Genomic DNA, 26,763 nt, shown 5'->3' with positions numbered 1-26,763 from the left:
CAGCAAGGCGCGTCAGCATTTATACATGCGGCATCGAACACTCAAGCCTTATCGCTGGTGGCCGCGTTAGTACCGGAATAACCTCAACTGTTCCCGTTTGCGCGCTCAAACATGGAAGGAGATTGTAAAAAAATCTGGAAGGTTCCCAGACATTAGGGCTCGGCTTGCGCAAGGCAGCGGTTACGAGTGCAACTAACTAGTTAGATAACAATAACAATAGAAGCGCGCCTAGGAATATTGGCAGACGAACTTCTCTTTTTAGCTATTGTGGTCTTGGACAAACGGTTAAAACTCAGGGCTCTCGCTCGGCGTGGGCTACGCGAGCCTGAATGCAATTATTCACAGCACTTTTAGAACGTTCTGACGAGACTGCGTGCACAACGAGAATAGATGAGTTAGTTCTCGAGCATACGCCAGCACCAGTGATAGGTCTTTAATGGAGTACGTCACCACATGCATAAATGCCGACGTGTTCACCAGCTGATCCGCTTATTCAACGATCGACGACCGTACTTGCCGCTATCGTAGTATTGTGAGTATTACTCGTTTATACAGCTAGTGTTTCCTAATTATCAGGGCACAAGTACGCCCAATAAAAAAACTCGGTCCTGAGCCGGTTGACTGCCGCCATCGAAAAACACGTTAGGCGCGATATATCTAGGAGGGGTGCGGGCGATCTTAAATACATCGACTGAGAAGAAAAAAACAAAGAACATGGATTTTGCGTTCCAGTCGTCTTATGGGAATCGCATAAGAGACCCTCTGGGTTTTTGTCATTATGGTGCAGGGAATGTAATACAAAGATTTGTATACTTGATCAGATCGTGCACGGTGGAGTCAAATATGTCGCGATAAGTTACTAAAATATATCGGGTACACAGTTATCCCGTAAAACTGGTATATGTCACACCCAGGTTTGTTCTTTAGCGAGAAAGCGAGGAAAATGTGCACTCTTGAATAAGCACCCCGTGGGAGGATTCTGCATGATATGTGACAGAACAGTGAATTCTTGCCTCGCAGAACTTCCATAACGTCTTCAACGATCAAAACACTGAAATGTGCTAAGATTCAGAAACAGCCCAAATTCCATAGCGTTCTATACAAGGTCTAGCATGGTCGCAGCACATTTCGAATGTACCGCTTCAAAGACATTCTTTCTTAGGATTGCGACAAACTGTTTTACACGATATTGAACAAAGCAATCTATCACAGACCAAATTACTCGGATATATCCGGTAATTACTAGCAATAGTAAACACAGCCTTAATTCAGATGCGAATTATTTAAAACTTTGGAGTTTTCTTGCAGTCAGTGTTGTGATGGTGCCACTGCGTAGACTTTCATTCACTCTGACTCACAGGCTCTACATCCCCAAGTGGGGCATAAATAACTACGTTTGAGAATCTGTTGAAATAGGCCGCTTATTTAGAGGCTTGTTTAGGTTGAATGAAGAGCCGATGTTTTCAGTGAAAGAAAATTCTCCAAAATTAGCCAGCGGTTAGACTGTCGTGTATTTTGTTGTTATATCTCACGTAACAACATAGTGCACAAGTTCAATTTTCTTTATTTTATGTTCTACTCTATAAGAACTCTATGAGAATATGTATCATTGTTGCCACAATACTCGTGTGAGCAGAATGTGCCCGATAAGTGCTGCGTTATAAAATAACACAAACTGTGTTAGTGTTGATGCCCGTTTGCCTACGTCCGTATGTGATATTTTTTAATGGAACACAACATCTCGGCAAAGCGTTGCTTTATCCCATGCATTAGTCTCGAAATTAACATAAAAAAAACGCCAGGCCTGCGCTGAAACCGCAGCACAGTCACAGCGAAAGCTGGAAGAGCGGCGTTTCTAGAGCCCGTTGTAAGCTCTCTTGGGGCTACAATACAAGTAGACTAGAAAGGTACCCACTACGCAATAAATCACAAGTTTTGTGAAGTTGGGAAGCACCTACTAAGCCATTATTCGTCATTCTGCAGAGAAACGAGGCACCAGCTACACGTCTGTAAGGCATTATGTGCACTTTGTTGACGCGACGACTGATGACGATGAATTATGGCTCAGCCCTTTGTAATGGGTTGGAAGCTTTAAACGGCCCACTAGTTATGTAATTTGCACTGGGTGACGCCCGCTCGCTATTTCCCTCTCCTGTCATGCTGTATAACATACGTTGACGTGGGAGAGAGACGGGGGGGGGGGGGCGAATAACTTTACTGAGACCCCGAGGAAATTGATCATGCGCTCATGGGCTTCCTTGCCAACCAATCCAAGTGCACTTGCGAGGAACCCACTACGCTATAAAGCATTGTAATTTTACTGAGACCCCGAGGAAATGGATCTGCGCTTATAGGCTTCCTTGGCAACCAATACAAGTGCACTTGCGAGGAATCCCCTACGCTCTAAATCATTCTAATTTTTGAGATGTAGGGCAGCAGGCACCGTGCCTTTTTTCGTCATTTTACGGAGTTCCGTGGTACCTGATAAACGCATGTAAGTCATTATGCGCACTTTGTTGATGCTGTGCCTGATGACGACGAAGAATTATGGCAGAGATCTTTGTAATGGGTTTGAAGCATTTCATAACCTACTCGTTGCGCAATTCGCATTGTGTGACGCCTCGTTACAGAATTCGCGTTGTGCGACGCTTGGTGCTTATTTTACTCTTCTACCACGCTATATTGCATATGCTAATGTGGTTCCTTCCCGACATGAAGCCTGTATAGGACCTTTTTCCAAAGCAGTTTCAAGCACCGGCATGGCTCAGAGGTTGAATACTGGGCTCCCACGCAGAGGGCCCAGGTTCGAGCCTCGTTCCATCCTGGAATTCTTTTCTTATTTCGTTTTTTTTCTTATTTCGATCGATACTGGTTACGGACACCGGCGGCGGCGGCGGCGGCGGACAACTACGGCGCCAAAAACGGCCGGTGAAATGATCTCATAACAGCTTTCGCTGTAAAAGTCATTTATGTCTGTAAAGTGAGGAACGCTATACTTGGGAACTTTGAGCACAGTAGGCCACAAGGTACACTAGGCATATGAGCAGTGTCGTAATACGTTATTGTTTATAAGTTTTATGTTAACAATGTTCACCGTTTCACTTTTGCTTCTGTAACTTTTATGGGTAAACAAAAGTCCCTTCATGGTGAAAGTGGCGTTTTGCTAGCACTAATGGGATTTCTACTACAGAGCTCGAAGCTTGTTTTCTTTTATTGCGATAGCAATTATATGGACAGTCTCGGCTGATTTTTTTTCACTTTGTTCTCAAGCTATCCTTGAGTTAATTTATGTTCGGCTATAAGGCATCTTCAAAGGTTGGACGACTCCCACAAAGTTGCACGGTTAAAGCAATACGTTGAGCAACAGCCCAACAGATAATTTCTCACCTCTTTTTCATCAATGGCATTTTGGCCGCACGTGAGTACTCTAAATGTACTCGCGAAAGCAGATGATTCCTGCAATGTTAATATAATATCTTTGTCTATAAAAACAGATATTGTTCCTTCCGAGCTGTTTTCAGCGATCACTGTCGGGAATACCTGGCGTTCTGTCACGGGCCCTGTAAAATGAATAAACAGATTAAGAAAATTTGTGACAAAGATTCTCTCAAATCAATACCCTTTGTGTATGTTTCCGCTTTCTGAAGTATGATAAATTTGGAAGAAAATTTTATGGAACGAATAACCAGATATATCTGCGAGCTCCTTGGCGAGAGGAAGGCCACGGAAAAAGAGAAAAGCGCTGTGAAAATATAAACACAAACTAATAGAAACTAACGTGCGGATTTAAGACGAGAACAATACCGTTCTCGTGAAGCATGCCGCAGGGAAGGTTTAAGGATAATTATTGATAATCTTGGTTTACTTTACATACGCCTAATCTAACACACCGGCTTTTCTACATTTATCCCGCATCAAAACGCGGCCGTCGTGTCTGGGAACCGAACCCGCGTCTTCGAGCTCAGCAGCGCGGCACATTGCCTCCTAAGCTAACATGGCGCCTAAAAAACCAAGAGAAGCAAATGTCAATGATCCTGGCCTCTTCCCAACAGTGCATAATTGAAGGATACCCCTGGCATATATTTCTGAACACCTGGCATGTGACGTCACTGTAAGCGGTGCTCACTTTTTCCTCTAGCTTAAAGCTTTCCGTAACGCTATATTTCAGCAAGTGAACGAGAAATGTCCAATTAACAAACAAATTCGCTCTTTATTTAGTTTTTCCAGATAGAACCACCCATGGAGTGAACGTGTGTTCAAAATGACTTATGTCTTGAAAGTAGTAGACATCTGATAGGGTCCGTTTACTGTGACTACCTGCTTCGTTGTGGGTGCAGAAGTAAACGATCGAATATATCTGGCAGGTAATCATTAAATAGGTGCAGTGCGCAAATGTGTACATATTTTATAAAGAAAATCTTGAACTTCACTTTACCGAGACCCCATCATTGCTCCATAGCTCATAATTACGTTCAGCGGTAGAATATTCAATGTCTACGACTGCCATACGCAAATTTCGCAAGGCTGGATCCGCCGGCCACCTACAGGGTGTGTCCAGATAAGATCGAACACGAGGTCCCGGTCACCATTCCCGATTTTGGTGAAATTTGCTATAGGTATAGGCATTTCATCCAGAACAACGGTTTCGAAGTTAGTTTTGCGAAAAAAAAAATTGTTCGCCTGAGAAAAATATATACATATTTTGGCCACAAAAAACGCTTTTCCGCCAATTTCGCGATTTCTGAATTTTGAGCGCACCTAGGGAAAAGACGCTGCACTTCTCGGTCACAATATTTATTCCCCTCAAAGAACAGGTTCAATACAATCTTATGAGTGTATTATTTTTCTTGCTTGTCGAAGCACGTTTGAAGAAAAAAATCACAAACTTGGCAAATGGCACAAAATACCTGTATTTGAGGAATTTATTCCTTCAAACAAGTTAAAGAGAGGATAGTAAAAATCAATGTATATTAACATTGATACTTTCGCTCTCTTTTAAAATAATTTTCGTGGTTTATCGCGCTCTATTTTACTGGATAATTCGGCTGAAACGTAAGTTGTTTACCAAAAACGCCTAACTTTGAAAATAGTTTTCCCGAAAAGGCCATATTTAATTCTTTTTAAAATTAATGGCTTGTTTTTGTGTCATATATTGCTGATAGAGTGACCCTAATTATCTTTAGGCCATCAGAAGAGAGAAAGCAACACATGAGCGCACTACTGGAGGCGCTCACTACAAAAAACCGGCACAGTTTTCGTTGTATAATATGGCTTTTGTTAGCACTTAACAGCCTTTAACTTTCACAGTGATGCATTCGTTCTCTCTTTCGTCCTCTGAGCGTAGTTTGGCGCGCAAGCGGAGCTCATCCGCAGTCGAAGCGGCACTCATGTAATGTGAGCGCCCGCAGCATCGAGTGGCCGCTACTGCGGGTTTGTCAAGCGGCTGAACGCACGACAAAGCTTGCCGCACCATGACACCTGGCTGCGCATTTGTTGGTGTGGAGATACTGATTTGTGATTATGTCACCTACAATAATTTTGAACAACCTATATCTGAGTTTCAGAACATAACGAACGACGCGACCGCTATGCTGACCTGGTCACATTTCACACATTATAAATTGTTAGCAACCAAAATAATGCAACGTTTTTTATGCACAATGATAGGTGACGTCCTCGAATTCCATTTGGGGGATTTTTTTTAAAAAAATAAAGATGGCCTTTTTGAGAAAACTGTTTTGAAAGTTCCGCGTTTTTGGTAAACCACTTACGTTTCAGCCCAATTATCGAATAAAATGACGCGTGATAAAACCACAAAAAATATTTTAAAAGAGAGCGAAAGTATCAAACGTAATATGTACTGATTTTTATTATCCTCACTTTAACTTGTTTGCAGCGATGAATTCCTCAAATACAGGTATATTGTGGGATTTGCCAAGTTTGTGATTTTTTTTCTTAAAAAGTGCTTCAATAAGCAAGGAAAATAATAGACTCATGATTTGTATTGAACTTGTTCTTTAAGGGGAATAAATATTGTGACCTAGAAGTGCAACGTTTTTTCCCCATGTGCGCTCAAACTTCAGAAGTCGTGAAACTGGCGGAAAAGTGTTTTTTTTTACGGCCAAAATTTGTATATCTTTGGTCAGTCCAACAAACTTTTTTTTCGCAAAACTAACTTCGAAACCGTTGTTCTGGGTGTCATGCCTAGACCTACAGCGAATTTCATCAAAATCGGGAGTGGTGACTGGGACCTCGTGTTCGATCTTATCTGCACACACCCTACAACGACCTCATGATCACCTCATCTCGAGAGTTGCCGAATAATAGGCACATATAGGTGAACGCTTACTACGTCTTTATTTCTGAACTGCACTTAAAGACGTGGCGCTTTGATGATGATAATAGCGCAGGCCAAACCGCATACAGCACGCGCGCTTCAAGTGCGATTTCCTCGACCACACGTTCGGCCACAGCTGCAAGGCCTGCGACCTCTTGTGCTTCGACAACCTGCTTACAATCGCTACTATAACAACGTGAGACGTCTTTATATGACAGTAGAGGAATTGTACGGAGCATTCACGGTTTACCCGATTATCTCTGAGCCAGCTCCTCAATCATCATTCACTTCGGGGATATGACGTGATTTTTCGTGAAACGGTACCGGCAAGTTGAAAATTAAGACGGAAAATTCACTTCTCGAAAGCGATCGGGAATTCAAAAGTGGAAGTCAAGCTGACCACACACGCTTTCGCAAACATTTTTGTTATATTGATGCTAATGTGAAGAGACACTTGAGTGGCTTTTGGCAGTTGTTTCTCTAGTTAAAATTATTATCGTCAAGTATGTGCGCGTTGGGCTTTTCACCGCCTTCCTAAATAACTCCAGCTTTGGGGTCTTTGATCCAACAACTGAGCAAAGCAGAAAAAAATAGGTTTCCATAGGGCACGCACTTCAGAAACACACGTCAGAAATTCTGCAATACTTGCTGTTCAGCTACATTTCTTATTACATGTTGCTGATTCCTAAATCAACGACATTTATTGAGATTCAAGGCAACCTTTACAATAGGGATGCAGCGTGATGGGGCGCATCACTATGTACCGTATCACTGTGTCACGTTCAGAATAAATGCAGCGTGCGATCTGCTGCCGTAGCATCACTTTTGATTAAAATATGTATAGGGATGTCCAATTGCAGCAGTGCGCAAAGACCCCAGGTTGTGTTAACGACGCGATAATACAGTAGACCGTCGAGCACGGACCATTCTGGCTCTAAGACATCGTGCTTCGTCAGGGCGTGCCGCTTCCTGATTTGTTGTTTGTTTCATTAAGGAGAAATAGCTGCTCGGTGGGCAAGTGCAAAGAACTCATGACAAGAAGCAGGGGACGTCCAATAAGCAGGCATGTCGAAACTGTCTCGACTTTTTTATTCGATTAAGTGAGGTTAACTCGGCAGTACAGTTCATTTCCAACATGCTCTAAAGAGTAAACTCACTCAGTAGGCTGAAATACGTGGGATAATACTTACCTGCTAGGGGCGACCAAAGTTCTGCAACTATCCAAGCAAACGAGAGTGAAATGGCGCGTGAAACATTCAGCCTAGCCATACTAGGCTGAAATACGAAAATTCACTGATGTGTCCAAAACAGACTTCACGCTTGCGCCTACAAAGCCCACTTGATGCCGAGGAATAATGAGTGATCGTTAACCATATTACGCTGTCATGCTGTCTACAGAGCCGCGTGTATCTTGTTAGGTATGTGCCCAGTATGTCGATAATCCTGGACCTTCAACAATGTAATAATCTGCTCACAATGCAAATGATATTGCAAACAAGCGCTATTCACATCAAACGCGACAGTGTGACAAGAGACACGCCTATGACAAAGCCAGATTATACCGGAAAAAAATAACGAAGTGTGTTCGTTGGTATTGCAACATGAGAAACCTTAATAGCGCACGAAAGGCCAAGACGATGTCAAGCACTGATCTGATGACTAATCGTTATGGCGCTCACGGAAACATTCACTTATGATAAATAATGATTTCATTACACATGTCAAGAGATAAAGCAAACGAAACTCAAATGCACAGGCTTAACATTGATTCGCGAAGTTGAATTCTCTGCCATGCTGTGAAATGTGACTCCAGCAATCGAAGCTTTCCAAGCAATAATCTAGGTGCCGCTTAAGCGGCAATAATTTAAATAAAAAGACAGCTACGTCTAGAAACCTTGCGAAATGCTTTAATTTTTGCTAAATGGCAACGATTTTACAGGGTGCGTTCTCAACACAGCCAAAAACTGAGTCGAAAATCGAAAACATGACCTTCGCGAACGTCTCTTAGATGTCAGCAAACATTCTAGCGTCATCATCGATGACATTTTGAAGTATAAAGAAAAGAAATGTGACGATAGCTGCCGGAGCTCGGATCAGTCTCCTAACAGCCATGCGCCAGCGGCGATAGGAAATCGTCTAAAACAAATAGCCACGCGCTCCCTTGTGCACTCGCTTAAGACGACTCGAAGGCGAAAGCCATCTTCTTGTTCCGTATTTTGTTCTTATTTTCTTCTCAGTCAATTGTATTGTTCCTTTCATCCTCCCCCGCTCCCGCCCCTCGATATTTCTGTACCTCAAATGGTGTTGCACTTCCCTTGTGATAAGCCCAACTTTGACCAAGCAACCACGTCATGTTATGACGTAATAATGTTACGCCATGTTATGGGATGCGTGAGAACGTAATGATGACGGAACAAGTTTCGCAGTCTATGACGTCATAGTTACAATGTCGATAGTTGGACCAGTTTTTACATGATTGAAGATGAAATACCAACATGGAAGCAAAGAACACACGCAAAAAAGAAGATAACAGGACAAAGCTGGAGAGGTTTGTCCTGTCGCCTTCTTTTTTAAATGTGAAGCATTGCTTAGCGAACATCTGCGACTTTGAGCGTATCTATCTATCTATCTATCTATCTATCTATCTATCTATCTATCTATATCTATCTATCTATCTATCTATCTATCTATCTATCTATCTATCTATCTATCTATCTATCTATCTATCTATCTATCTATCTATCTATCTATCTATCTATCTATCTATCTATCTATCTACGACTTCGTGCTCTCCCGGACGTTTCGTTAACGGGATGTAGACCAAAATTGGTATGGCATAAAATGACTGTATGAGGAACATAATGACAGGGCATAACATCAAAATCATGACATGCATGTCATGAACAGCATGACTTACATGCTACGGCTTCGGTGCTCTTGTGTATATATATCACAATTGGTATGACGTGAGAATATTGTAATATGAACCTAGCCACTGGTACTAACGTAAAATCATGTTAAAAGAAAATTCGATGACACAAACCACCGAGAAGAAGGAAATGGCGTCAACTCGCAACTTACATCATTTTTTGCAAATCAACCGCAATATATACACCATGGCACACATGCGTAATAACACACCAAGCGTCACATCCATCAATCGGCCACTCTCAATGCACGTGCTAGTTCAGAAACCTGTCAAAAAAATCAATTTCAGCTGAACGCAGCACCACCGACGTATTACTAGTACAGATATATATATATATATCTATATATATATATATATATATATATATATATATAGATATATATATATATATATATATTTCGTCCGGATGAGGTGTGCGTCGAGCATCATTCTCTCAGTCACCTCCTTGCTTCTATCTAGAATGGGGATATTGGCAAACCTTGCCTCACATCCACACACGCTGCATTGCATAGGAAAATGTCCCAAAACAATATTCTTGACCGAAGGATGCTCCCTCGCTAGAAGCATACCTCAACAGAAAGAAAAAAAAGATATCCGTATTAGTGGTACGTCGGTATTGATTCCAGCTGTTCAAGAAGTTAGATACTTAGGCGCGCTTTACACTCCCGTAAAATTTATCACCGCTTTGGTTTCTGCATATGGCTCGTTTTGGAAAAAAAAACGCCATATATATTGTTAAACATTAGAAGAAAATGACGATGGGACTAGGGCGTTTTGGGCGGGCGGCTCGTGTCTCGCGCCTGACTGATTTTGAACGACCAGCAATCGACGCGTTGGAAATGTGCTCCGGGCAATAAAGTCACCCTCTTTCCACTTTTCCACGACGAAGCTGCCTTGGTTGGTAACAACTTTATTGATACTCCTGCAGAGCCGCAAAAAAATTTCAGTACACAAAATGTTCAAAGAACGCGACCGTTGATTCGAACCTGCGGCCCCTCCTCCCTCAGCAGCGCACCGCGTTAGAGAATTCTGCCACGCACCATACATCCTGCAGCATATTAAGGGGGAACTATTTATATACACCATTTACCGCTGGCGGTACGCAGAGCTCGGAGGTGCTTCAGTGTTTTTGTTCATCCACAAGATGGCGCGAATTGCGCGCTCTAAACGCCATGGTAGCTGCTATGCTAGATCCATTGGGTGTTGTGGAAGCGAGATTCGGTGGAAGGACACAATAGACACGCAGAGTGCTGGAGGTATATGCCTCCTGGCTATGTGTATATTTATTATTTATTTTTAATTGGATAAGACACCAATAGCGCGTCCGCCAGGTACAAAGGTTAATTTGCCACATATATCATCATCGAAGGTAGCGGCGCCGCTCACGTTTCGCAGGAGTTGGGATGCGCGCGCCCAGCCTTGCTTATAACGTTGCGCGCGTCCGACCTTTACTTTGCACTACGGGGAATGGTCGCCTGTGCTCGCGCGCTTATCTCGTGAAGAAGGGGGGGGTGGGACGTCTTGTGCTTCCACCGCAAAGTTTGTGTTGGAGGTATAGGCCGCACGAAGGTTACTCCTCTCGCTGCGGCGGCCGCGTTTGCGAAAGGAATGAGCTGCTAGCTATAAGAGCCGAAGTATGGGCGAGTTGGTGGTGCGTAGTCAAGCAGAGTGCTGCTCTAACACGAAGCTCTAACAGTGACAGTTGTTAGTGCGCGCTCGTCCCGCGTGTACCTGTGCGTTGTTTTCGTGCGTCCTTCTTTGAGTTTGAGCACTGCAAGTGACGAGCTGAGACAGTTGTTAGTTTGCGCTCGTGCTGTGTGTCTTCTTTGCGTGCGTCCATTGTGCTTGGTCAGCGCTTTGCAAGTTTCGAGCTGCTTGCCATTCTTCATGTGACACTTAAATTTGTTCCTATCGCATTCATTGCTTCGCCTTTGTGGAGAAACTGCGACTTTTCTTATAAGGAGCCATCCTAAAGGTTGTTGCCCTTGCGGAGAAACTGTGACATTTTTTTTCTTATTGCGTTAGTTTGCTCTGCGGCATCAATACAAATTACACAAAATGGTGCAGTTGTGTTTCATACAGAGCAATCCTAAAGGTAGTCGCTAAGTGCATACAAGCGCCCACCATTGCGGATACACCTCAATGTTTGCTGATAAAATTCTGGGAACAGAATGCACGGCCGACGGCTTCAGCAAATATACATTCATTACGACGTTGTGCTCTGTGGGTTGCAGGCTGAGACGACGTTTTAACAGCGCAACTGTTTAGCAAATCATTCCTTGTGAGTCGATCCAGAAAACTATCATCATTATAAACTGGTATACGTGCTACAGAAATGGGGTTTATCTCCCTACTCACCTCTTGTCCACTAAAAAAGAAGGGAACAGTTCGCCCAACAAATGGCCGTGAAGAAAGGGGCATGTGAAACAGAAATTGGGTAAATCGCACAACTCACCACTGGTCAACTAAAAATGAAGAAGGCACTAGTTAGCCCAACAAATGGCTGTGAAGCGAATGCGGCGATCCGAAGACACGGAGTACGTACAAAGAGACAATACTTGCGAAAGGGAAAGACAACGGCGGCTGCGAGAAGACCCCGACGTGATGGAAGGCCTACGCGGCGATGCCGAGGACTTCTGATTTGGAGCAATTTTTTGAAGCCGGAAAATTTTCACTTTGGAGCACTTTGCAGCAACAAAAACTTACATCTTGGAGCACTTTGGAGGAGCTAATTTTGCATCTTGGAGCACTCTGGAGCAGTTAATTTCACATCCTGGAGAACGCTGGAGAAGCAAGTTGCATTTACATTCAAGCACCTGATTAATTTTTATGGGGCTCTTAACTAGAAATATTTTGATTGATTGCAAATATCATGGAGAAAATTATCTCAGGAGCACTCCACATTTGACTCCATAATGCAGAAATAAAGGGGTCATGCACTTGAGTGGTCTCAAATAACCTGTTCAGGAATTATTTTTCGAAACTAGCAAATAGACAAAATACTGGATACTGAAAATTGTACTTTATGACATAAAATTCCAAATACACTTACGTAATTATCAGCAGCGATAGACAAACGCCGCGATATACTACAGTGTCCGAATGCTAGAGATTCACGCTGTCGCCAACGCATTCCCCTAAGACGACTCAAAGGCAAAGGCCAGGTCCTTTTTTTCCTAGATCGATTGTATTGCTGGGCGCAAAATAACGTCACTTAGCTGGGCTCAGAAAGCCAACTTCTCCCGACACTCCTTTCCCTCTTCTGAGGTTTCTCTCTACTGTAGCAAGAGCATTCTCTGAGTGCTTCCAGACTCTCGCTTGCGCATGCGCCGGACTGCCTGGAAGATGGAGCTCTGCGTTAAACCGAGCGTCCGCGAAAGTGCCAGAAAAAAGTGCATTAAACGAGAGACCACCTGATATAACAAACTTCGTTTTCCTTTCAGAGTGGAGCTGTATACAGCTAGGACATTCCCTAGTGCCCTCTAGAGAATAGTGCAAAAAATAATGAATACTGAACGTTAACAGCCCGGCCGTTAACAACCTGGCTTTACATGCCAAACTGGCGTCCACCATGTCATATCTGTGCCGTGCGCTAAACAGCTTCGCTTGTCGTCCAGCTTAAAGAGTGAAATGGCTCGCCATTTTTTATCAGTGCACCTGTGTAAGCTATCGGTAACTTAAGCTCCGTCGTGCAAAACTCCTCAGGTGGGTATGCGCCACTGGAATTGAGCAAGTCCCACCCCCGAGTACAGCAGGTGCGAGCGTTAAACGAAAACTCTGCTCGTCGAAATGGAGAGCGCGAAACACGTGAAAGAGAGAGAGAGAGAAAGAGAAAGATAACGATAGGAAAAAGAGAAACAAAAAATTAAAAGAAATAAAGGGAATAAAGGCACAAAAAGATAGAAAAACATAAAAGACATAGAAAGAGAGAAAATAAAACAAGACCCGAAAAAGAGATATAAAAAACAGAGCAAGACTGAAGAAAGACAGAGAGAGAGAGAGATAAGGATAGAAAAAGCGCAACAGAAAAATACAGAGAGAAAGAAAGAAAGAGAAAGGAACCGATACAAAACAGATGTCCAAGAACCAGAGAGAACGAGATAGAAAGAAATAATGAGAAACAAGGAAGGCCACCCAGCTCCCTCCTTCTTCAGGTTTGGCACCACTACTCTGAAGCTGCCATATTTATTCTTTCTCTTTATTGATATAGCAATTATATGCACACTCTCGACTGGTTCTTGGCGTCGCCGTTGCCGTCATTTTCAGTTTAAAGTCCAAACTGATGACATCACCCCGCGCATCGTGTGTTCTAACCGCGAGTAAAACCTCGCGAGTACCCTGTGCGCGAGGCCTGCCGTCGATTTTTCCTTAAAGGGCCTCCCACCAGGTTTGACAATTTTAAGCTGACGAGCGCAATGCATGCACTGGGCGTTCACGATTACGTCTGTCAAAATTTGCAACGCTACACGCCGCGTAAATGAGTCAAATTTTCAAGCTGAACGCTGTTTGCCCTTCTTCGCGCGGCCGCGCGCCCAGAGAAGGAGGGGATGACGTACATGGTGCAATGGCCCTACGTAAATGGTAGTGCTGTGACGTCGCTCCTCTTCGTAGACGACCGTACTCCGACTACGCCAACAGTAGCACGTGACACTGCGATAATTATTTGACACGACGTGTAGTTTGTGTAATTTGTTGAGAGCAATAATAACTTGAGAGCAATATTAAAACACGGAAACGGAATGTCTGCGTTTTCTTTTTTAATGTTTACTGCGAATCGCAGGCAGCGAGATTCGAAATTAATCTACCTCCGTTTCGCACGCGTTCGTGTTCTCGCGCTTTGCGAGTCGTGAAGACGCCACCCTTTACAACGGAACTAATTTTCTACCGCGCTCCAGCGCTCATTAGGATCATTTATCATCCAGCGTCTAAAGATGTTCATGCGGCACTCCACTAGTCTCGGGTCCATACAAATGTCACAGCTTTCGTGCTCAGTAATAGGTGAAAGCCAAGTGATCGCGAGAGCGCATTCGGCATAACTTGCACAGATAAAGCGCAAAGAACACCGCCACAACACCGCTCGCGTCTCGAGGGCTCGGGATGGTTCGGGCACGTCATGCGCTCGTGACACTGTGTGCGCATGACGTGTTCATGCGTATGCGTCATGTGATCCTCCTGCTCGCGTGCCGAAGAGGGCAGGGAAGGGATTTGGCTTGCGAAGGCTACACGGGGCTAGCCGCAAGGGTTTGCAGCTCGCCTCCTCGCATCGTGGTTTCGCGCCGCTACAAATTATTGTTTTTCTCAGCTTCTAACGGACCGATTAGGAAAATTCTTGTGGCATAATGCTCTTTATCGGGCTCGCAACAACTTCCAATGCCTAACTGAAATTCGTTATGTCACCTGGTGAGGGGCCCTTTAAGCGGAGAGGAAACGCCCCGCCCGTCTTTCCTAACCCTTTCAGCCCTGGATTTTTCGTTTTGGTCGGGGACTTTTTTGTGCGTGTTTTCCTAATAGTCATGACCTCAGAAGACCACAAACTAAAAATTGAGCCCGTGGTGATATTATTAATGGATTTACAGACATGACATCAAATTACGTCATCATGGCTCAGGGGTTGTGAAATGGGAAAAATGGCATCTTTTTTGTTGCTATTCCCTAGAGTACACAAAATGTGAACCACGTCTCATTTTTCAGTCTGATACTCATTGAAACAGCTTCGGCACGGCGACCCAAAAATCGCGCTTACGCGCCTCAGTTGACCCGCCTCGGCGCCACCCATGACTTCGGTCAAGCTTCTGCTTCATTGCGGTTCCCAGCTCCGCGAGCATTTCACCATTTTGGTGTCAATCGCAGTGGGGATCATTGAAGAAGTATTCCTCCAAGAATGAGCAGTTTTAGTTTCATTTCCGATGTGCTAGGGGAAATATTTTGTGATGGTGTCAATTGACACCGCCAGGGCCGAAAGGGTTAAGGAGCATGAAAGGGCGTGAGTGGAGGCGGAGGGGGGGGGGGTGCTTCGTCGCTCGAAGGGCGCGGTCGTTGGCGCGCGCTATTTCTACAGGCATCAGGAGATGGGTCGTAAACTTGCTGTGCTCGCAACGCTTACTTCACGTACTGAGAACTGAAAGCACGAAAACTACTTCGGTCCCTGAAGCGGCCGTAGTCTCTTAAATGTGCGTTTTGTTGTGTTACGCAAGATCGTATCCAAGACAGTTAGCTTCTAGCATTAATTCGTATAACAATACAATTTGTTGTTATCGCGTTGACTGCTTCACCTCTAAGCGCAACTAATTTTTTTTAACTGTTAGCCATTAACCCTGGAAAGCGAGGGGCGGACGCATAACATCGTAGCCGCTTCACATTGGGCCTTCCGATGCGATGGCCGTCAGCGACGGGCCCGCTACTGACAGCTGCACAAATTAAAACAGAATTTCATGCAGCAGCTGCTCCGACCAGGAGGCGTTCATTAATTAATGAGATGACATTTGAAAAGCGAACAAGAAAAATATTTGAATTGCGGTCCTGACTTCTCACGAGCTCAAAAGGGCAGGGCCTTTCAGGGGTTATTACCGCAAGAGACAATACGAACCCGGATTTGCTGGTGCTGGTGGAAGAAAATTACGAAAAAGCTCCCCTGGATGAAGATCCAGGGACAAAGTATATTTGATGAAATGTGTGAACGCATTCCCACTGTTCACGTGCTCTTCCATGGACGTAAGGCACTGAAGATTCGACATTGCTCCATATATCTATTGCTAGTTTTCCCAGATTTCATTTCGGGATATCCAGAAACAGAAGTGACAGACATTCTAGCGGCACGCTTCTCGTTATTACTGAACATTGCTTCAATTACGCGCCGTGCGGCTCCTGAAACGAGCTATCAGCAGCGTTTCTTGAATAGACGACGTCTGCCGATGAGTCGCCGCCACACTTTCTCGTGAACGATTGGCCAAGACCTCACGAGCCTCTGAGGAGAGTGCGTTTTGCCGTCGAGCCGACTTGTAAAACAGAAGCTGCGTACGCGCCGTGCACGGCATCGTGGCTTACTCGGGAGGCACGTTTATTCAGCGGAATTACTCTTGGTTCGGGGTTGTGACTTTCGCGGTCCCAAGGTTAAGCTGCACATGTTTCGATGAGCCGGCGGGGCGATTGCCGCTGAGAGACGCCCCCATGCCCGAGACTCTGGCGCAGTTCGGCACAATTTACGTTGATATATGAGAGGGGCGACGGCTTGGTTTCATCGCGAGTTTCTGTCTCTGGAGTTCGAGCAACTGTGTCATGTATGTGACTGTCTGTGGTTTAACTCGAACCTCTCTGCGCTGAGAATCAACGTAGAAACAACCTAGCATCACCTATCTAAAGACTAGCAACGACCTAGAAACAACCTAGAAACAACATAGAAACAACCTGCATCCGCTAACTAAGGCCTACAAACAACCTAGAAGCAGCCAGATTAGTCTTCAGAATCGTCCAGTTTCACTTTTCTAAGCCTTCCGCGGCTCAGTGCAAGCTTCGCCAACTTTTTTTTCATGGTACCCAGCTTATGATTACGGCTTAAGTGATGGCAGCTTCAACGTTGATTTAAGATGCCTCAATTATTTTACAGGTGTTCTCCTTTCAGCAGTCTTTAATCATGCGGAAAATATTCATCGCATTCAAACGTCTCTCTGTGGGATGATTCATGATGTCGTTTGTTTAATCGCACCGTTCTTTTTTTCGAACAACGCATTTTCAAAGCCTATGACTCATATCTTAATTAGCTAATGAGGAAAACATTTTTTTTTGTTCATGAACAACGCGGGCTACGTCCGATCAATCACTGCCTAAATGTTGTGTAACATTTGTGCCTTTTTCACCATTTGTGCCTTTTTCACCATGTGTAAGCATGGTGATGCCCTGCTTCGTATTTTTTATTTGAATTAACACCCGTCTACATGCATGTATGTGAATGGTATTTATGAAGAACCACATGCATAGTTCATTAAAGGATTTCTGCAACGCGCAGACGTATTGAAAGGATATCATGCTGCGGCTGATGTCAACTCCTGCGGCAAGACAGCAAGCTTGAGACACTTTCATAAGTTTAAGCGTTTCCCCCTGGTTCTCGTCTCATGAAAATAAATAAATAAATAAATAAATAAATAAATAAATAAATAAATAAATAAATAAATAAATAAATAAATAAATAAATAAATAAATAAATGTGTTCATGTGTCACAGCAGGTCGTCGGTATCACACACGCTTTCAAGTCGCGACATTTGGAAATATAAATAGAAGTGAAATTAGTAGATTCGCTGATGGCAATTTGTCTTTTAGTACAGTAAAGAACAAAGTTTGTGTTTTAGCATTTACGGACACACTACAAATTTCTGTTGCTTTGTTATGCTATATGTTAGGTATATTCAACACATAATCCTACGCCTATATCTATAGATTATTTACAGTTCGTAGTTAAATTTATCATGCGCATTCCCATGCAGTCGAACTTACTGTACAGCACTGCCGAAACCATGCGTCAATGACTGTGGCGTTTACCTGATAAAACAGCAAAGATCATCAAACATCACCAAGGTTAGGTGAATACTGAAATGTTAGAAACATGGGGTAGCTCGGTGTGACTATTGCTGCAGCCACACGTGTTAGTACTGACGAGGCAGCTACGCAAAATTTTCCAGTATACGTCGTTTTCTCAGCAAGTGTCACTGCATTAACTTTCAGGGCGCATCAGCCGACGACATTGATAGCTGTGCAGCTTCCAGATCTTTGCTCAGTTTTCTCTCCTTGTCAGCTCAGAAGAAGTTAAAGTACTTTTACTTTTTCCTTTTAATCACATCACAAGCGGGCACAGTGGTCTTTTCTATAAGCCTTGTGGCGCGGAGGACACAAAAAACCGGTGTCCGATTTTAGAAATCTCCTTCATATACATTGACCTCGGTACCAAGTAACGTTTCCTCGGCTTCCAATTCACTACCGCGTCATGGGCACCGTGCCGGTGGATAACGCTGCAGACGTAGCTCTTGAACATTAATTGATACCATGGTAGCGATGGTATGTAGCGAGAATACATCTCATGCCGGTTCGCGTGTAGTAGTGTGGCACATCGTGAGCTTACCAGACTAGTAGACTGCACTGGCGTTCTAACGGCAGCGTCGACTCAACGAATGAAAAGAATAAAAATCCGGATCCCAGCATGAATAGAACCCAAGCATTCCGCGTGGAAGTCAGGTATTATACCACAGAGCCACACCAGGTCTTGAAACTGCTTTGGAAAAAGACCCCATGCAGACGTAATGTGGGTGCAATGTCAATACGTCAATTGTAGTTGCAGTGCGGGTGGTGTAACCGTATAACAAATCAATAAGCATTACATATGTACTCCTATGACACCGGCATCATATCGGCTTGACGTCGATTGTTCAGTTCAGTTCAGCTTTATTTCCTTAAAGGCCCCGCTATATTGCAGTCTCCGCTGTATAGCAGTCTAATAAACATTACATTTGTATTCCTATGATTCAGCGATCTATATTCAAGCGTTGCTCGACCCCGCAGGAATAAGCTATCAATCATTACGTATGATATTCACATCATCGCACCGTAAATTGCACTTCGTTTCGATAATTCTGATACTGATAGTACGATAATATGAATAAATGTTGTAGGAAATTTTGAGTTTTTATTCATAAAATGAGTTTTCCTAAATACGTAAGACGACAATACCGCACTTAGGACAAGCGATGACAGCTATATGCTGGTTATGCAGATAGTGCTTTACAGGCAATAAGTACAGAGTGCTTCCTGGAACGTGCATAGCGCCCGTTAATTAGATTCTTTGGCGATAAATAAATAAATGTTAAACTTACTAGCATGGCAGCTGCTCAGCTTCAAACGAGATGCATTTCACCAGTGGAAAAAGAACACAAAAACTAGCGTGGACTATTAATATGACTCAAGTGTTTATTTAATAACTTGAAGCGAAGAAATGCCATGGAGTACTCATGATTGAAAAATAATTCAGTCGAAATGCACTATGTGCGCTTTACAAATGCGTGCTGCCATCATTAGGTGTATAACTACGGAGACACTGTCATGGACTTTAGGAAGAGTAAATACGTGGAAATGTAATCTTGCGGACCCAGCACGTGCGTGAACTCAACTTATTTCACGGGGACAATGCAATCGGCGTCTGAGTGAATTCATGGTAGCATTAAAAAAGCTGGTCGTTTGAGCGCTGTGGCATGTCCCTCTTTCTCTTGGTCCGCGTCGCGGTTGCGGTTTGTTTCAATATTCAAGAATTGTCGCCAACTAGCCCAGACTTCAATTCTTCTATTTACAGTGGTGTCATATTTCTCGTTGTCATTGGACGGTGGGCTTCTCTAATTTTATATGTAGTGTCAGGGTTGGCTCCGAAAGTTCCTTGCAAATATTTTCGCGCAGAAGATGTTTTTGTGGGTGAATATAGGTCCTGCAGTTGTCTATGCGCAATTTGGCAAGCGTTTCTGTGTAGCACTACTAGCGTAATGAGTGAGACGAAAGGAACAGACATGCAAGGCGTGTGGTGCATTGTATGTGCCTATTCTTTTATTGTGTCCTTATACTTCTTCGTTTTAATGCAAAAACCTACAAAGAGGACACATTTCAGCTCCTATCATAACATAACATTGTGGAAACCACTAGAAGCCATACAAAATAAAGCGTATTCGATTCGCGAATCCCGGCCGCGGCGGCCGCATTTACGATGGAGGTGAAAATGCTCGAGGCCCGTGTACTTTTGTGGTCCACATTAAAGAAGAAGAACGGCTATTTGGGCTAGTTGGTTAATATGCATATTGGAAGGGTTTGCAGCGCAAGCACGGTAGTGCTGAAGGAAAGGTTTCAAACCGAGGTCCCTCTTTGCCTTCCGTGCCTCGCTTTGAAACCTTTCCTTCAGCACTACCGTGCTTGCGCTGCAAACCCTTTCAATATGCACATTAAAGAACCCGAAGTGGTCGATATTTTCGGAGCTCTCGACTACGGTGTTCCTCATAATCATATCGTTGGTTTGGGACGTTAAACCCCAGCAACAGTTATTATTGTTATATTATTATTATTATTATTATTATTATTATTATTATTATTATTATTATTATTGTTATTATTATTATTATTATTATTATTATTATTATTATTATTATTATTATTATTATTATTATTATTATATCATTATTATTTAATAAATCGTTGCTGGCAGCGAAAAATTTAGTTCCTCGAATTCTTTCCTAAAACGAACAGCGGATTCTTCCAGCTTGTGCGATGCTAGTAAGGAGAAAGCCTTAGGTGTGTCATCAAACGCCAAAATTTACTGTCGGCTATGATGGTTTGGGCGCCAACTCGAGTGATGCAAAAAATCATCATCACGTGATGGCGTCAAAATATGGCGTCATCGTGATGGCACATATTGCCAAAATTTGTGATGACATTGTGACGTGGTCACATGGCAACATCGATGGTCAAAGTGCAAAACCTGATGAGGTCCAGAAAGCTTTCGAAGGGGGTGTAGGATAAATGCACCGAATGATAAAATCACGCCATATCCACGAATTGAATGATGATGAGTGGGCGAAGCTCCGGAGGTAATCTGGTAAACTGTCAATCCCCGTAAATTTCGCCCACTCGATCATCATACAAAGACCTGACACACAAACGCGGGGGTCCTCATATATGACGTTAAGCTCAGCGGAACGTTTGTTGTCGGCGTTGCCGTTTTGCCTTTCGAGGGCGAGTGCGCGTTCAAGATTCTTTTCATCCGTGGCAGAAAGAAAATGTGTGGTCTGGAACGCGCTTATACTTCATGCTCATCAGCGTCATCGTCATCGTTATCACGTGTAGTGGATACATTCCACTATACTGGAACGCGCTTATTCTTCATGGTCATCAGTCATCGTCATGGAACGCGCTTATACTTCATGGTAATCAGCGTCGTCGTCATCGTTATCACATGTAGTGGGTACATTCCAATACTGGAACGCGCTTATTCTTCATGGTCATCAGTCGCTAGTCGCGTCTCTCAGGACTATATTTAATAAAGTTCCACCATCCATCAGTCGTCATCGTCATCTTTATCACATGGAGTGGATAGATCCCACTATGCGTGGCTACCTACTACTACATACTAAAAAATCACAGCATATCCACGGAGTGAATGATGATGAGTGGGCGAAGCTGCGGAGGTTCATCGGTAAACAGTGAATCTTCCGTGAATTCTGCCCACTACATCATCAGTGACGTGAGATCGGGCGCGTTTATACTAAAGGTTCGATGAGAGTTATGACGACTTGCAGCTCACTTTAATTTTACATGTACGCTGTGAATTTTCATTGTTTAGAAAACCATTGCTTTAGAAAACATCTGGCGTCTTTCGTTAAGCTGATGGCGTCTTTTCGTTTTGCTTTAGAAATATCTGGCGTCTTTTCGTTTTGCTTTTAGAAAACATCTGGCGTCTTTCGTTGGTTTATTTCATCAATCAACGGCGTTTTGAACAAAATTTTCATTGTTTAATCACGCACAGGAGAAATCTCACCAGGCACTACCTTGGAGGTAAACAATGGCTGCTAATGGGAATGAGAGACAGAAGAAGTCGGCTTTTAGCTAACACTTACACCTCTACTTCTACTAACGTTTCCTACTGGAACATGCCAACGGCTGCTAATGGGGAATGAGAGACAGAAGAATTCGGCTTTTAGGTAACGCGCACGCTGCGAATTTTTTATTGTTCAACAACGCACAGGAGAAATCTCCCACCGGTACCACCTTGGAGGTTAAGATCTGGTACTAGCGTTAAGACTGGTTACGCACTACGACGGGGACGAACGGGTGCCGCTTTAAGGAGCTTCGCCCCTAAAAGGAGGGACAGGCCCACACCCTGAGGAGCTTCGCCCCTAAAAAACGAAGGAGATGGCTTTCGCGTTCAGGTCGTCTTAGCCGAATACATAAGAGACCCTGTGTGGTTTTTTAGACATAATCACGTAGAATTGCACATGCGACCTTCTTTCTTGCTTCATACAGGGAAGGCTACCTGCAGCGCTGCACAGCAGGAAACGTGACGCCACTTTGCGGCAAAAGTATGTTTACGTTATGGACAGACCAAACCATTTTCACATTTGTGTGCAACTACAATGCAGCAGTTTTCGAAAAGCGCATCTCACGGGGCATTGCACAGGCGTGAAAGCAGCGTTCGTGATGCGAAGGCTTCTTAAGCAAGCATCTAGGCAAGGGAGTCTCTTTCAGGCCGTTATGAGGGTAGAAAGCGCGTGTAGTGTCAGTCTTTAGTAGCATGTGAGTGCATTTTGTGATCCACTCTACATTGCACTGACATGCGCAGATGCGTAGGTAATAATTTTCACAGTCAAGTTGCACTCGTATACAAATATTTTAAGGCGAAAGATTTAGACTCCACATGAAACCCGCAAGGTGACCGTTGGCAGCAGCGTCGGCGTCAACAATAAATGGTCATGCGACGACGTGTTGGGACGTCATCACGACGTCGCAGACCGTGCAAAATTTGTAATGTCTTATGACGACACAAGACATCCTCGCTTGAACATAGGTGGGCCGATCCCGGAAGCACTACGAAAGCACGTGAGATGCATAAAGCTTGCAAACTGCAATACCGGAGCCAATGGAAACTACGATAAGCATAGGTAGCTGTTCGGAAGGGGGGGGGGGGATCAACACAATGTAGTGTGAAAAGAAAGAAGAAGGCAGCTTTTGCCTTCGTGTCGTCTTAGGCGAATGCATGACGGCCTGTCTTACTTTTCATATGCAAGAGCCATAGGTCAGCAAAAGATATGGGGTTCACTCAGACTCATTCAAGAAATATATTTTGCACTTAGGGCTCACTCGGACTGAGACTCATCAAAGTTTCCCTCAACCGGACTCATTCGGACTCGGACAGACAGAAATTTTTCTCAACCTGACACATTCGGACTCAACTTCACCAAAATATCACTCGCCAGGCCTCAATCAGACTCAGACGCACGGCTCGATCTGAGTCTGAGTGAGTCAACTCGTGAGTGAGTCTGCCGACCTACGACAAGAGCATATCACAGCCTAGCACCCAGAACCACGCTTTGTGAAGGAGCAGTGAAATAGCGATCAGTAAATGGTGAATTGTGAAAAATGGCTACGAATATCGAGTGGTTCTGTGCTGACATACCGTATCACTCGCACATTAGCCTCACATTAGCGTCTCGTGTACGACCAGCACTGGTTCAGAATTTTTAAATATTGGCTAAGTGTTGGTTAGTGTCAGCTAATGTAGTCTGAATAATGGTTATTAATGTATTAATATGATTATGCTGCCGCTTATGTTGGCCAGTCAAATGATTGTCAGCTACTATTGGATTCCATTATTTAAATGATGGCAAGGATGATAGCAATGATTGCCTAATGTAGGCTAACCGCATTCGCGGTCTTCATTCAAGCTCATCCAAATGATTCCTTTGCATATACAGAGATCACTAGCTGAGTTGGTTCATATCGAATATTTCGCAACAACTTTCCGTGATAGATTATCACCTTTATTCTGTATTCTGGATATAGCTTCCCGACTGCCTATCTCCATTGCGCGTCACCTTTTCTACTTCGCTAATGCCTAGCGAACCATTCGACCAAACCATTTCGCTTTAAGCCACGGGAATCGAATGCGCCTTGCTGCGAGTGAGACTAGTCCTTAACCCTTTCAGCCCTGGATTTTTTATTTTGGTCGGGAACTTCTTTTGTGCGTGTTTTCCTAATAGGTATTACCTCAGAAGACCACAAATGAAAAATTTAGCCAATACTGCAAGTATTAATGGATTTAGAGACATGACATCAAATTAGGTCATCAGGGCTCAGCGGTTGTGAAATCGGAAAAATGGCATCTTTTTTTCTGCTAATCACTAGAGTACACAAAATGTGAACCACATGTCATTTTTCAGTGTGATACTCATTGAAACAGCTTCGCTACGTCGACCCGAACATGGCGCTTACCCGCCTCAGTTTACCTGCGTGGGCGTCACCCATGACTTTGGTCAAGCTTCTTCTTCTTTGTGGCTCCCAGCTCCGCAAGCATGACACCATTTTGGTGTCAATCGCAGTGGGGATCATTGAAGAAGTATTCCCCCAAGAATGGGCAGTTTTGGTTTCATTTCCGAGGTGGTACGGAAAATGTTGTGTGATGGTGTCAATTGACACCGCCAGGGCCGAAAGGGTTAAGGGCAATCTCTGAGCTACTGAAGCTGGCATTACACTGCACGCAAATTCCCGTGATACAGAAGTGCGTTCCAACTGCTTGAGTAGGCTTTACGAAATGTCGCATAGTGTAGGACATCGTAATTGTCTCCAGCCACGGTTGGAGGCACTTATGGTTTCCTGGACACAATCAGTGTTTTCTGTGAGTACACTACGGTGCTGGGAATTCCAGCACGCGCTGATACAACAGAGCTCCGTAGCAGTGATTACGATTACTACGGCCTCTTAAGCTCTTTGCAGTCAGCGCGCGCGAAATATGGCTGCGCACATAAACGAACAACAAAAGATTCCCCTCCAGGTCTGTGTGTTTTTCTCCAGCTGTGTCACATGCACATGCAGTATCTCAATATCTGCTGACAAAGACAAACTTACGTTCAAAGGTTTTGTTCATGACCCAATATAATGAAAACCAGCAGTTAATGAAGCCAATGAAAGTATAGGGGACGTTAATTGTACCGTTTTATGTGTATTGTAGTATTTGCTATATAAATATGAAGAACGTAAAGTGGACGAAAAGACAACTTGCCGCCGGCTGGGACCGAACCACCAGTCTTCGGATTACGCGCCTGATGCTCATACCAATTCAGCTACCGCGGCGGTCGTTTCCTGACCTACATGATAGGATAAAAAAATTGCAGTGGCTTAGCTCGGCTACGACAGGATATACGTAGCGTTAGCAAAGGTTCAGCTGATTATTCTTAGCTTTCCAGATTGTCTAGGATGATTAGCCTTCTTCTGTTCATTCTCCGTACGCTGAACCGCTAATTGCCAGGCAACTACTTCGGGATACGATGAGATAAGCTTCTCGGCACTTCTGCGCCGCTGAGCAGCATTTGCGCTCTCCTCCTCCATGGCGCTACCCACCTGCAAACGCCAGTCAAAGGCACTATCAAGCGGCTCCAGCACAGTGTCAGACGGCGACTGCACAGCGAAAGCGAATAGCTGCACGCGCTGGCGCCAATACGTCTGCCAAGGCTACGACGTCACTCGTCTGGAAAGCGCAGACCGGCGGCGGCGAGTCGCGCGCGGCGGTGGCGGAGTCCGCGCGCTCGCCGGCGCCAGTTTGTCTGCCGTGGGTACGACGCCACTCCTACCGAACGCGCAGACAAGCAGCGGCGAGCCTGCGTGGCGGTGGCGGAGAGAGCGTGAGATGCCGGCTCCGGTGAGCCAACTGTGTGACATCAGTGATGCTTGCGCATGCGCAGCACGGCTCATGACGATCCACGCGAAATCGGCTCCGGCTAGGCAAGTGTAGCTAATGCTACAATATGTGCATGGAGCCTGGGAGTGTTAGTCAGTGCCGCTGGGCTCCATCATGGCAAGTTCACTATCCGCTTCATTATGTTCTAGTTTTAGTTAATGTTGTGTCAAACAAACAAATGAGCTCTAAAAAATTCCCTTCCTTCATTCATGAGCCAATATGATCATATATGACTTTTTTGTGAAAGATACCTACGTGCCACTGGAGTATTATATTTCAATGGTATTTCTTATTCTTCCACATTGAAAGCACTGGTTGTACGAAGTGATGCTGACCTTTGGTATTAGGTATAGAGCTAATTTTATTCCATCACTAGGTAATTTTCAAAGGGCGGATGAGACGTGCTTTAAGGTTGTTTTATGGACAGTTTATGGGCGTACTTTTGCGCATACTTTATGGGCACACTATAGTGAAATAAAACAATGGCCCAATGATTAGAAAACCAACGCTGTCGTGAAAGAAGGTACTAAAATGGCAGTTTAGATTATTAAGACAGTTGCATTTGTACCGATGTTGATAGTTCGGCATATATCGAATACATTCGCAGCACTTCTTGCATGCATGCGAGGACCTTACTGTAAGTATTGCTTTGAAAGCATCGGTATGGTTATTGGGTTCTCTCTTTTATAACAGGATGTTCAATGCAAAATGCACAAGGGCATAATAGGAAGTATAACGACTTGTTTTCACGTCACTTGGTGCATGTGTTAGGTTATCAGAATTTCGTAGATGGGACGAAGACAGTACAGCATTACAAATAAACAATAAATTTGCGAAGCGTCCGGCTACATATATCAAAGGTGCCATCGAATTTAAGCACCAGAATTGTACGCGCTTATTAAGAAATATCCAGGAGTTACTTTAAGTGTTTATTTTATATTGATGTCTTGAAGAATAGCTTGTACGACGCATGTATTCCCTGAATAACAAATGGCAGACAATTTAATCACCGAATAGAGATTGAAAAGGCG

General features: G+C 44.0%; 1 protein-coding gene across 3 annotated transcripts in view; it reads right to left on the bottom strand.

The window, feature by feature from the left end:
- Nucleotides 1-7,703, bottom strand: part of LOC119402801 (venom metalloproteinase antarease-like TpachMP_B) — a 43,444-nt gene extending 35,741 nt beyond the window's left edge. For 2 of the 3 annotated variants that reach the window (XM_037669868.1, XM_037669869.1), the window contains exons 1-2: nt 7,528-7,703; nt 3,388-3,560 (exon numbers count right to left, since the gene is read on the bottom strand). In XM_037669868.1, the coding sequence (XP_037525796.1) occupies nt 3,388-3,560; nt 7,528-7,606 (252 nt within the window). In that variant the 5' untranslated portion in view covers nt 7,607-7,703. The remainder of the gene's footprint in view (nt 1-3,387; nt 3,561-7,527) is intronic. The other variant, XM_037669870.2, reaches the window with a different exon arrangement.
- Nucleotides 7,704-26,763: the final 19,060 nt, after the last annotated feature.

This window comes from Rhipicephalus sanguineus, chromosome 8 (assembly GCF_013339695.2).
Source record: "Rhipicephalus sanguineus isolate Rsan-2018 chromosome 8, BIME_Rsan_1.4, whole genome shotgun sequence".
In the NCBI taxonomy this organism is placed as follows: domain Eukaryota; kingdom Metazoa; phylum Arthropoda; class Arachnida; order Ixodida; family Ixodidae; genus Rhipicephalus; species Rhipicephalus sanguineus.
This window is presented reverse-complemented; position numbering and strand designations above follow the sequence as displayed.